This window comes from Malus domestica, chromosome 15 (assembly GCF_042453785.1).
Source record: "Malus domestica chromosome 15, GDT2T_hap1".
NCBI classification, from domain to species: domain Eukaryota; kingdom Viridiplantae; phylum Streptophyta; class Magnoliopsida; order Rosales; family Rosaceae; genus Malus; species Malus domestica.
This window is the reverse complement of record NC_091675.1, coordinates 38,255,001-38,268,221: the sequence shown is the minus strand read 5'-3', so window position 1 is coordinate 38,268,221 and position 13,221 is coordinate 38,255,001. Positions and strand designations below refer to the sequence as shown.

Sequence of the window (13,221 nt, the reverse complement as noted above, 5' to 3'; positions counted from 1 at the left end):
GTATTCGTATAGGCATATGCGCCCCATGAGTTTTCATTAATCGAATTCTTAGAGCATCATCAAAAGGAATGTCAAAATATCCATATCAGCATTAACAATAAAAAAGATAGCAACAATGTTTTCCAATGGAAAAACTAAATCTGATATGGCATGACATAGATTGGCAATCTTTGCCATTGTTGCTAAAATATGAACGTGCCTTCAAATCTTTTCTTAATTGATTTTTAAATTGTTTTTTATTTAAAACATTTATCATAAGAGTTTAACATAATAAAATAATAGTTTAATTTAACATATCGAGTGGCGAACAAAAGTTTAAAAGATGTCAAAACACATAAATTGTCAACTTTAAATTTTATATTTAAAGTTTTTATCTCTTTTAAATATGCTCCTACTCTAAAGTCAATTAGAGGTTTTAAAACGGCAAAAATTCTTAACTATAATTAATAGAGGCGGTCTGATGGATCCTTGTGACATAAATAATTGGTATCGAACTCGTCATTCACGATATTCGAACTTAAAATCTCTCGCTTACAAGTGAAGAAGAATACCAAGTCCTATAAGTGGCAACTGTAGTGTGTGATTAAAAAGAATTTAAATAGGAAGTATATTGTATACATGATGTTCATTATGTAACATAAAATCGTACTAGTATTTTATGTAATGATAGTTCTCTTTAATTGTAGGTAAAAGGTGTTACAAATCCGTTTATATGCCAAAAGACAAATAACCATGAGTAGCCAAAGGCCCCCAGGGGTGGGATGCACGGATCAAACGATCTCCAATGATTAAGTTAGTAAGCAAGTATATGAGACTCAAGCAGTAGGCAAGAGAATAAGTGAGCAATAATTGTGTTACCAGAGATGAACCCTAGAATGATGTATTTATACCATTGTTCTAAAAATCTCCGCTTAGCATTGCTCCGATTAATCCTTAGGTGTTTGAAAATGAAGAAAATGGGCATAGACCTGCCTTTAAAATTCAATGTAGCATAATCATACAAAGTGCATTAAGATTGATCGACATTTAATCAAATAGAAGTTGGATGCTGAGATAATTGATTTTCTTTTTTTTTGACATCTAACGATCAGCTGACAGATGTTTTGACTAAAACTTTTTTCTAGTAGTATCTAGGCGTGGGAAAACGGTTACAGGAACTGCGGGTCGGGGTGAGTAATGACGGTTTGGGGCGGGTACGGGCCGGTTCCTACTTTTAAAAAAGAGAAACAGGGCGGGCCGGGGCGGGCCTTTGTGATTTTCGGTTCGGGCCGATTCCTGGAGTATAGGAACCGCGGGTACCCGGACTGGCCCGTTTGTAATTAAAATGAATGAACTAGATTGATGAATAAGCTACCATATCTAATCTAAACCACTGTTTTAGTTTTACCCTAAGTTCTCTATCTGTCTCATCCCGATTCCCGACTCTTACTCTCTCACTCTCAAACTCTCAAACCTCAGTCCTTTGACAGTTCCCTTCCCTCGACTCCAATCGTCCTCCCCCTCACCAACCGTCGATTCTCCTCGGCGAATACAACGACACCACCCACCCATCATCCTCCTCGACAACATCCCAGAGAATCTAGGCCATCACCCTTTCTGTCGATTCTCTCATCTTCGACAGCAACCCCCATCGTCGTGACCGCTATCACCCCATCACCGTCGTCGAGGACACTGGTACCAGCCATCATCCTTCTAAAATTTAGGTAATTTTGAATTAGGATTTTGTTATTAATTTGAATTTTGGGTGTAGGGATGTTAGGGTTTTTAAATTGGAATTTGGGATTTTAGGGTTTTCGAACTAGGTTACTAGAGTTAATTTTGCAATAGATTGATGATTGAATTGATAATTTTGCAGTAATTTGGTATGCTTTGATGCCTTCTAACTTCTAAGTTCTTAAGGAAATTAGATACTGGATTAGTAGATGGTGTGAGTCTATACATTTCTTCTTCCTTTTGAGTTGAGTTGGATGCAAAAACTGGCCAAAATCTTGGTCTGCATCAGCATCGCAATCATTTTTCATTCCACTGATGATACTAGATTAGTAGATAGTGTGATATTCACAATCTTTTCTCCCCGAATCAAATATACACGGTACGGGTCTAAAACAATATACAGTAGGCATACATGGAAATTTACATAAACGTGATCCTTTATCTTTGGGAAGTCAATGAGTTAGCTTGCTTGCTTGCATTTAGCCCTGCAATAATCCCCAATCCCCATAATTAAAACACGAAATCTCAACTCTCAACACCCGTGGGAAATAAACAAGTTCGAAAGACAGACCTGTTGGCTCAGAATTTCTGTTGCCACATTAAGATCCCCATCTGCAGCTACTAGGGTAACTTCTACCTGTGTCTGTAGCCCATTACCAAGAAGTTGTTAGAAGATGTTCATAACAGAAAACATGAACTATAAAAAAGAAAACAAGGCAGTAGATGTAAACATCTAGGGAATGAATAATGCAATGCTAGTGAAAGATGCCTAAAACTCGTTAAGTTATAAGTATGCATTAAGTTTTTTTTTACATAATGATACTTCTCAGAAAGAAAGAAAGAATGCAATTGCATCGTCTTTTAACAATGTTTTAGTTTCCTTTCCACTTGCTAAATTTCCGTACTTTTGCTCGCACAGGCACTCTCTGATTATCCCTATATCTCATTTTTCTTCGTTGAAAGCCACACCCCCGGATGTAAGTATGTCTTACAGATGCAGTTGGTTTGTGAATAGTTACTAGATATCAAGACACAAGAGTATTGCTTACTTTCATATGTTATATGCATTGGACGAAATGATGGGATGAATTAATCTGAACATTAATCATTGGTTAGACTGTAATTTTCTCTACGTATCTCTGACAGGTTGTTTGGATATATTGTAATTTTTTTCTTCAAATCATGTACATGTGCTTCTGTATTTTTTGTGTGTGTAGTGTTCTAATGTTTCATGAGTCCGAATGAACTTGCTCTGCAGGTGGTAGGCTGAACGTAAAATAATTAGATTTCTTGTACCTTGATTAGTTGTAGTTGCAATTAGAAACTTGATAATTTGCTATTTTATTTACATGGAGATTATGCTTTTTTGGGTTTAAATTATGTATAATGTGTGGATTATGCTTATATGGAGATTATGCAATTGGATGTCTTGTACTTTTCAGATATTTTGTATGTTGATTTGATTTTTAGATGTTGGACGATGTAATATTATTATTTTGGATGTATTGTTAATCTATGAACTTGGATGTTGGACTTTGAATTTAGATTGGATGTGAATAATGGTAAATTTGTGCAAAATCTACATAAATGCAGTTTGTGACTTTCTGCAAACTGTGCAGTTTGTAATATGTGCAAAATTCAAATCTGTGCAGTTTGCAATATGTGTAGATTGCAATCTGTACAATTTTTTTTCCAAACAAAAAAAAAGGACCCGTGGACCCGACCTGAACCGGCCCGTTTCAACCGGGCCAGGTAATGTCCGGTTCCTATATTAGAAAATGTAATCCCCAGCCTGGCCCGGCCCGTTTCCTTTGAACCTAGGTTCGGTCCGGTCCCTTCAAAATTGGGCCCGGCCCGTGATAAGCTCATATTTATATATATTTTACATCAAATTCACTTCTCTTTTCTTAGTTAGTTCGTTCTATTTTTTATCTATTTACTTTGTTTTTGTGTTTTGTGGGATTTGTCAAGCAAAGAAAAGAAAAATAGCACAAGTGGGATTTTAAGTGACAAATTCGTCAAAACTGCCTGTGCAGATCAGCTGACTTTGGAAGCAAGTTGCGAATAGCTCAGAATTAATTAGAGAATAAGCCTTATATTCTTGGAAAGCTATGGATGTCTATTTTCTGGAGCATTTCGCGGATTGTTAATATCATTTGTCTAGAAAAAGTTATGGCCGTTTTAACACTGAAAGGTTACCAAGAGGCTGAGCAGTTTGTAACTACAATGGAAGCAATAAACCCAATAAATCTAGCAGCCAAAACTAATGCAGCCAAGAACAAGTCAGCTGACACTTATTCAAATATAAAAGGGAATGGAATTAAAGATGAGGATTAAGAGGGAGTAATTGGCATAAGGGCTACCCAAAGAGTTACAATGTTTTACCATTTCCTTTCACTTATTGTCATCAGTAAATTGCTATTAGTGGGTGAGTTAAGGAGAAGAAAATGATGCAACAAGAATTGGTTTAAAAGCAGCGTTGGGGAAGGAAGGAAAGAAGGAGGAGGCCTCAGTCGATTTCTTTCGGTTCTATCTTCTCAAACTCATGTCTATCTTTTGTTTTAACTTAAGGATTGTGTGTAACTAAATTTTTAGTAGTTATTTTGAAGCCCCGAATATGATTGCAAGTTTGTTATGACATTTCATTTGAATTACTTTCATGAATGGATGAAAATTGGTTCACTACTTGTCTCATTGATGAATTCTTTATTTGTTTTCTATGGATGCATACATAGCAAGCATATCTAGGATTCTAATGCTATGAATATGTGTGTGCCTGCCCTTGTCGAATGAGGACCTACATATGTTCTAAAGTAGTACTTGTTAATTGCGATTAACATGTGAACCAATTTCTAGGATAAGTAAGACAACGCCAGTACTTATGATGCCTTGTGATGACTCAAACTTTTTTCGTTCTTAATGATTTCTACTTGTTAAATCTATGAACACGCCATTCTAGATTGCATGCTAGGGACTAAGTTAAGTTGAAAACGCCATTCTCTTAACACACTACATAAGAAAGAATAATAGGTTGAGTTTTAACATTGAGCCAACTTGAGCATCTTCATCCGGAAATAAAAGGAATTTGAATGAAACATAACATGCTTGCATGATTATTTGGTGATGGATAGCAATTCCCCTAACTCGTTTTTCTTAATTTGTGAACTATTTAAAATTTGTTTCTATCCTGTTTTTGTTCCATTTAATTTAAATAGAAAATCAACTCCAAAAATCCCAAAAATTTGTGTGAGCGTAGCTTTGTGTGTCTAGTGTCTTCATATAAAATTTCGTAGAATTTAGATAAGTGTAAGTTGGTCTAATAATTATTTTTTGGTGACTAGCCAGTAGGGACAGCAACCTAGTTTTTGTGATGTTTTAAGTAGTTAGATAAAACAATCTTCTGCGGAAAAGACTCTTATTTTCATATGCTACAATTGACAAATCTTAGTGTTAACAAGGAAAATCAATAGGACATTTGTGTGCTTCTTTGTGGTGTGCTTTTAATCCTATCAGCCCAGCCCGTTTCCTTTGAACCTAGGTCTGGTCTGGTCCCTTCAAAATTGGGCCAGGTCCGTGCCCTAGTAGTATCTCTCAAGTTAGGCATATGTAAGCATAATGTCTTTACTCCAACTTGTGACATATTTTGACATTAAAAACCTTAAACGAACAAGCGCCAACGGGCTAATAGTTACATGTAGAAGATAAACAAATCTATTAAATTACAAAAACATACCTCAAATATTGGTCGAAATGATGTTATACCCCCATCTTTAAAACATTGCAATGTCATACCTTATTGTACGAATTTATTGTAATGTCAGACCTTCGTTTGTTTGTCCGTCAAAAAGATGATATGGCATATATTGGGTCTCACTTCGTCTAAGATGTAGCTCCATGTTTTTTGAAACATGTGGATCATCTTAGAGGATGACATGTGTATAATAATTAAAAACAAAAAAAAAAGAAAAAAGTTTTCGAAAATCGTACACTCGATTTAAAGCCAGAATCCCCAACCGTGCAATTTATTTCGGTCTATTCCAGTTCCCAAATTGAACAAGAACCCTAACCTTAACTTCCCAAATTACATCACCCGTTCCAAATCACGATCATTTAGATTAGGAAAGTATCGAAAACCCTAATTTCATCTCTTTCGACGAGTTTCCCTATGTTCATTCGTGTTGGAAGACGCAATTTCATCCTGGGTTCCACTAGTTTCAAAGGATTGAAGAATAATTTGAAGGCTTCAAAATGGGGTGGAGTATGTGTGAGGATCCCGAGGAAATGACGCCAACCTATTGTAAGTACATTTTTCACTTCGTTTTGTGATTTGTTGCTTCCCATCATTGATTCATGTTGTTATGGATTTTGTTGATTCCAAAATATTTGTTGGTGATGGGTGAGATTTGTTCTTTGTTTATTCCAAATACTTACTGATATGTTAGATAACGTGGTCCTATGTTGGATAATATGGTCTAGTGGATTTTAGTGCTTTTTTACTGTGCTTTGGTGCGAAGTTTAATAAAAAAAATTGGCTCTTTTTTTGTTTAATGTGAATTGTGGATAGTGGTGCTTTGTTAGTTTTTCATTCTAGGATTTTGTTGGGCATGCTTTGTTTATTTTAGGGCTTGTTTGGATAATGTGGTCCTTTTGGCTCTATATTAGTTGTATATTGTAATGTTTTGAATTTTGGTGCTTTGTTTATTCTAGGGCTTGTTGAATTGTTTATGGGGTGCTTTGTTTATTCTAGGATTTTTTATGGGCATGCTTTGTTATTATAGGGTTTGTTTGGATAATGTGGTCATTTTGGCTCTTTGTTAGTTGTATATTGTATAATGTTTTGTATATTTTATGTGGTACCTTGTTTATTCTATGGTTTTAAGTAGGTTGTTTTTTGTGAATTTCATTTTTTTTTTCAGAGTAATTTTCTATTTGATTGTGTCATGGTGGGAGATGGCAAAGAATTCTACTTTGGGGGGAAAATATCATACATAGATGGTTGTGACAAAGACCTAATGTCACTGCTAGTGGTTGATGATACGGTGGAAGCATTAGGATATAAAGAAATGTTTATGAGCTACTATTATGTGATTCCCAACATGGAGATTTTTAATGGTTTGAGGAAGATTGAGGGTGATGCTGATGTACAAACGATGTGCATCTTTGTTCCTAATGTTCGAGTTATCTAAATGTACATTGAAGAATTGTCCCCAAATAAGCTATCACTCAAGAATAACAGTTTGTTCAGTCTATAAAGTGCATTGGTTTAAGTTCAGTGGTGATAGAGGAATTAAGTGATGAAGTGGATTTTGTTAGGGCAATGACTTTGAAACTAGGAGAAAGGAAGAGCTTGCTAGCAATTGAAGGACCAAATGAGGATGTCAGGAAGGAAGTGCTCCAAATGTTGAGATAGGAAGTGCTCCAAATGTGGAGGTAGAAAGTGTTGAAGAATGTGCTCAAGAAGTTGTACAATTGCTGAAGATGATGGTTTGAATTCTTAACCAATGGAAACATGTGTGACTCAAGAAGATGTACATATTGATGAAAATGTGCATGAACATGTTGAAAAATGCAATCAAGAAGGTGTTGAGGATGATGATGAGGCATTCTTTGATGTGCCTATCAATTTTGAAGAAGACAATGAAGAAGCTTTTGAAGAAGATGTTGAAGAAGAGTTATTTAGTAAAGAATGAATATGGGACTGATGGAGATAATTCAAGGTTTGTCAAGTTTAATGGGCATGAGCAAGTAAATGAGGTGCAAGATGAGCAAAAAAATAGAAGGCAATATGAGAAAGGAAAAAGAAGGCAAACTAAAGAGAGCACCTCAAAAGAAGAAGATAAATGATGGGAAGATCAAATATAAAAAAAAGCAAAGGTAAAAAGAGGTTAAAGAAGCTGGATATGGGGAAGTGAATTTGATTCATGGCCCACATTATAATTCAGATAATCTAAAGAGTGTACACTCTGAGGATGAGGAAGGAGGCAAAAAAAAAAAAAAAGAAAAAGAAAAAAGAGCACTACGTAGAGTTTAATGAAAAAACAAACATGAAGAATCCATAGCTTACACTAGGCCTTATTTTTAAGGATAGTGTGCAATTCAAGAGGGCAGTGATCATGTACTCTTTTGTTGAAATGATATGAGGATATTCATTTTTTCTAGGAATGAGAGGTTGAAGATTATTGCAAAGTGTACAATAGATTGTCCTTGAATGTGTGCTGCTGGAAAAATATAAGGATGAAACAACATACAAATCAAGACAATACTTGATCACCATAAATGTGGGAGGATTTGGTTAAATAAAACTTTGAGGTCTCCTTTACTCATAGATTTGTACTTTGATTAGATAAACCTTAATCCCATATGGCCTGTTGAATTCCTTTTCAGCCACTGTTGAATCAGAGTGGAATCATGGGTGTATAAGGATGAAGGCTTAGGAAGATTAAAATTTTAAATTAAATTTTGTAAACCATATGACATGATTGCTAATGATTGAATCATTACTTAAGTATTGATTAACGTACTTATTTCTTATTAATGACTCATCATATAGTTTGCAAATTCGATTTAAAATTTTTGTATCATTACTCACATTTGATTTGATACATGCAATTAATGTGCTTTGTATAATAAAATATGGTTTTCGTGTAAAAGCCAACTGAGAAGGAGAAATTGTTAGACTAGAATAATGTCCTGCTAACCAAAACTAATTAGCAACAATTCTACCAAGACTAGCAACTCTATTTAACTTGATTGGGATGATGACTAGACTAATGACTTAGACAATGCAACTTGGATACTTGATTGATTTTATTGAGGCTAACTAAACACTTCATTAGTGAAACCACTACATGATCAATATTTTCAGGCACCCACAAACACACCTACCCATCTCCTCACTAGTTACCAGCAATGACAACACTACGTATCACAACACCATTCATCAACTCAGCCACCAACTATCTGTCCCCCTTGAAAACCAAGAATCTAACCCAAAAGCTTTGACGGCCTCCTTTACCACCCTTCTTGCTCTTTGAGGGCTTTTGTTTGCCATTGGTACTAGTTCTTCGGGTATCATTATGAGTAACAATGCCCACAAAAAGCTGGTTTAGGTTGTCGGTTTCTTGTTGGGTTTTATTTTCTATGGCTTGGTGTTTCTATCTGCAAGGTTGAAGTACCCCATCTACATATGGGATGACTTATCCCTCGCCTGGGTCACCTTTTGGTTTGGTGTCCATCAGGACATTCACCTTATCAACTCCGTTTTGGCGGTTGTCCTCTTTGCAAAATCGCTTTTCCACATAGATGTTTTTCAAGCATGACTGTTTTTGAAGAAAAATGTGTCTTTCTGGGATCCAACAAGAGGCTTTCTCAGGTTCCTGGAGAAAGCCAATATGTGGCTTGCCCGATCCCTTGGTATGGATTATTATAATTATTTATGGGAAATGTTTAGTAAATTTCTTTTTATATTAATGGATTTATTTATTTATTTAAGGTTTTGGGATTTTGCTGAGGAAGAAAGGAGGACTAGCTTTGGAAGCACTGTTAAGTTGAAGTTGGATGGGCAAAGGTTCCAAAGAAAATATGTTTGCTTAGGGGCATGCAATGAAGGCTTTAAGAATGGGTGTAGAGCTTTGATAGGTTTAGATGGGCACTTGAAGGTTCTACATGGATGACAATTGCTATGTGTAGTTATGATCGATCCAAATGATGAAACATGGGTCATTGCTAGTGGTGGAGATGCAGAATAAGGCTTCTTGTTATGGTATTTAGAGCCGTTGGCTTATGATGTTGGTATTGTAAACCAACATGGGTGGACCATCATCAGTGACAAGCAAAAAAGCCTAATTTCAGCATTTCAAAAGGTTATCCTCAATTGCCACCATAGATTATGTGAGACATTTATATACAAATTATAGGAATTTGTTCAAGGAAAAAACATTGAGGGATGCTCTATGGTCAGTTGTCAGAACAACAATGGTTCCACTAGGCAATGGAGGATGTGAAGAAGCTTGATGAAAATGCCTACAATTGGCTAGTGAAGAAGATTGGAACTCTGTGGAGCAAGTCACATTTTGAAACTCATCCAAAGTGTGACATGCTGCTCAATAATCTTTGTGAATTCTTCAATGTAGTCATACTAGTGCCAAGGCAAAAGCCCATTGAGACAATGTTGCAAATGGTTCACACTATGTTGATGAAGAGAATTCAAAAGAGGCGAGATATAATCATTGAAGCAAGTAGGAGAAAGTTGGAGGAAGTCAAACTCTTAAGTGGCAGGAACATTACACAATGGTTAGGAGGGGCTAAATTCCAAGTGGATGTTGGATGGGGGGATCAATATAGAGCAACTCCTCTCAACCAAGTCAACCACATATTGTAGGAAATATGGCTTAAAGGGAATTCCTTGCAACCATGCAATAGCTGCCATCAATTTCAAGAGGGAAAAACCTGAGGATTATGTGGATTCAAGGGTAAGGTATTTAGAGGTTTATTCCCATTTGATAATGTTGATGAATGGAATGTCTATATGGGAGGAAACTAATAACCCACCACTATTGCCTCCATTATATACAAGGCAATCTAGAAAACCGAGGAAGAAGAGAAACAAAGAAGCTGCTAAATTAGACAAAGATAGTCAATAGACTCCTACAAACCCACCAACTCATCTTGAAGGTTCTCCTCAGCCATTTAAGCTAGGAAGGAAAGGGTAAGGTTGTTTGTAGTTCACTATATGCAAGAAAGAAGGTCATAATGCAATGACCCATCATAGACATCTTCCTCCAATGGACAAATTGGTAAAATTTTGATCCTTTCTAAATCCTTTAATCTTTTAATCCTTTATTGATTTTGTACTTTCTTCTAGGCATCCACATCTGCACAAGGAAGAGGACAAGGATGTTGGATTTAGTTGGGTTTTTTGAACTAATTTGGGTGGTTGGAAATGTATTGATTTGCACTAATGGTATTTTGGGTTATGGATGGTAGATGGATTAGATGGATTATGTGGCATTTTTGGGTTATCTTTGAACCAGGGCACTACGAATTTTTGGATCCCTAACAAGGCTTAATGCAGATTTGGGTGACTATAACCATTTTGGACTTTGCAAATGTTTTCAGTTGTTATTTTAGATGTGAAAATTGTGTTAAATTTTTGTGCTCATCATGTGTTTATGTGGAACTTTACAGGTTTGAGTTGTATTACCTTTCAATATTGAAGGTTTCAACTTTTTGCCTAGAATATGTAGGATTCACAAATGGAAAATGTCACAATTTTTTTTTAAATTTTAAAATATTTTTATATGACGTGGACTAATTTAGGCAGGAAAACTTTAAGATTCAAAATTTGAAACATTTTAAACAAAATTTCAAATTTATATTTTATAATAATTTTAAAATGACATGGCCAAATTTTGGCAGGAAAGGTATGTGGCAGTACACCATGGAACTCCACGTATAATATTGCAATGTTTTAAGATAGGGTATGGCATTATAGTTCGACCAATAGTTGAGATATGTTTTTGTAATTTACCCAGGACAAAATTAATAACCTGTTAAAACTTTGCAAGTATTTGAATGAAGGGAGGGGAGACTGAATGATGTTCTGTTACAGTTAGCATGGAGAATTCATGTAAAGAATAAAAGAATGTAGTGCTCTATTATTTCTATGAAAAAAAAATTCATTTTACAACTTTTGTAAGGTGTATAAACACACTTGATTAGCAACAATAACTACTAAAGTACTCCTACCTCATGACCTACAAAACAAAATTTCAAGCATCACGACGGTTGAGAAAACTCGAAAGAAAGCCGGCGCCCATAGATATCAGCAAACTTCACCAAGACATAAGCAAGCAGAGCAGGCATCCCGTATGTTAACTTTTTCAAGTCCACACACATTTGCACTTAACCAAACATCTGCTCAAGCAGCAGGTGCTTGTCCATCCAATCTGGTATTACGACCACGCCCACGGGCCCTTCCTCTACCTCGACCGCCCCCTACCAGACCTTCAAATCGCATCTTTATCAGATTACTTATCGAACTTAACAAACATTCCAACGTTCCAATGATGCGAAGCACACAATACTTCTAAAATAATTGTTTGACAACGCAAAAGTTTTCACTAGGCTTGTTTGATAACCATTTGGTTTTTAGTTCAGTTTTTTTTTTCATTAGATATAGAGAGAAAATAGATGGAAGAGTAGATGACTAAGAATGCGGGGAGTATGGTAGGAGGAAGGGGGAAGAAATGCACATGAAGCGACATACAAAATAAAAATCGATTAATAAGAAATTGCTTTTCAGTTTTTTGTTTCATGTTTTGTACCATTCCATGCATTTCCCCATTTCCTTCCCACCACCTTCCTCTAGCCTAATTTATCCCCTACTTTCTTCCTCTTATTTCCTACTTATTTCTGACCAAAAAGCGAAAATTAAAAACTAAAATCTAAATGGTTGACTTATGCTATGGAGAAATCCTTTTCAAGGACTTGTTGCTCAGCACCAACCAAGTATAGTGCTCAATGCATTATGCCAAAACCATCAGTATTACCTTATAATAAAAGCACACTGGTCAAGGATATATTAGACCAAAAACATAAAAATTAAAACAAAATAAAAAAACTAAGAAATGAACTTAACAGATCGTACATAATGTCCTTACAACCAGGTTCAAAGAAAAATCTAGTTCTAAAACCCTATGAATCTTGTGCTGATAAACTACATTATTAGTGACATGTAGACAAACATAAAGCCGCTAACGTATATACGTTCAAAGAACTAGACAAACATAAAGCCGCTAACATATATACGTTCAAAGAACCAAGTGTAATTGGTGTATAATTAATGACTTTTTAGCCAAAATGGTCCCTAATATTGGCATAATCCTCACTTTTGTCGCTGAGATCTGAAATCGATAGAAGTGGTATCTGAGTTTGTCTACCATCAATGATTTTGGTCCTTACATGAAAAATTTACAATAAATAAGGATAAAATGACAAAAATGCCATCAATTGTTTATTAAATAGAAGGTATTTTTGTCATTTTGGTCCTTATTTAACGGAATGACCAAAATGATTGATGGTGGACAAACCAGGAACTACTTTTATTGATATCAAATCTCAGGAAATAAAGTGAGGAGTTATGCAAATTTTAGGGACTATTTTGGCTAAAAAGCCTTAAAGGAAATAAATTAAATATAATGGTATAGATAATAGAAAAACATACCACGGCCTTGGGCAGGTGCACCTTCAACATAATCATAGTATCCACCTAACTGACCATAACCTCGTCCACGACCCCTAAAAGAACCACCTCTTGCACGGCCTCTACCTCTACCACCATAACCACGCCCACCATCCCAACTATCTCCATTATAATCCCCAAATCCATTGTAGTTTCCTGCAGACAAAGTAACATGAACCAGAGAAAAACCAGATAAGCAGTTTAAATCACGTGTAACGAAAATCTCAGTCAATTATCATGGGTACTGGTATAATGTGTTTGATATT

General features: G+C 35.6%; 1 protein-coding gene and 1 long non-coding RNA gene across 4 annotated transcripts in view; one reads left to right on the top strand and one right to left on the bottom strand.

Annotated features, from left to right (window-relative positions):
• Window positions 1–1,375: 1,375 nt before the first annotated feature.
• LOC139192164 (uncharacterized) lies at window positions 1,376–4,395 on the top strand. Its single transcript, XR_011576086.1, has 3 exons — window positions 1,376–1,703; window positions 2,633–2,690; window positions 3,750–4,395. It is a non-coding gene; the product is annotated as an uncharacterized lncRNA (long non-coding RNA).
• LOC103425235 (uncharacterized) overlaps window positions 2,026–13,221 on the bottom strand; it is a 19,739-nt gene continuing 8,543 nt past the window's right edge. For 2 of the 3 annotated variants that reach the window (XM_029095240.2, XM_029095241.2), the window contains exons 8-9: window positions 12,938–13,111; window positions 11,343–11,718 (exon numbers count right to left, since the gene is read on the bottom strand). In XM_029095240.2, coding sequence (XP_028951073.2) covers window positions 11,633–11,718; window positions 12,938–13,111 — 260 coding nt within the window. In that variant the 3' untranslated portion in view covers window positions 11,343–11,632. Of the gene's footprint in view, window positions 2,199–2,284; window positions 2,357–11,342; window positions 11,719–12,937; window positions 13,112–13,221 lie in introns of those variants that run through there. The other variant, XM_029095242.2, reaches the window with a different exon arrangement.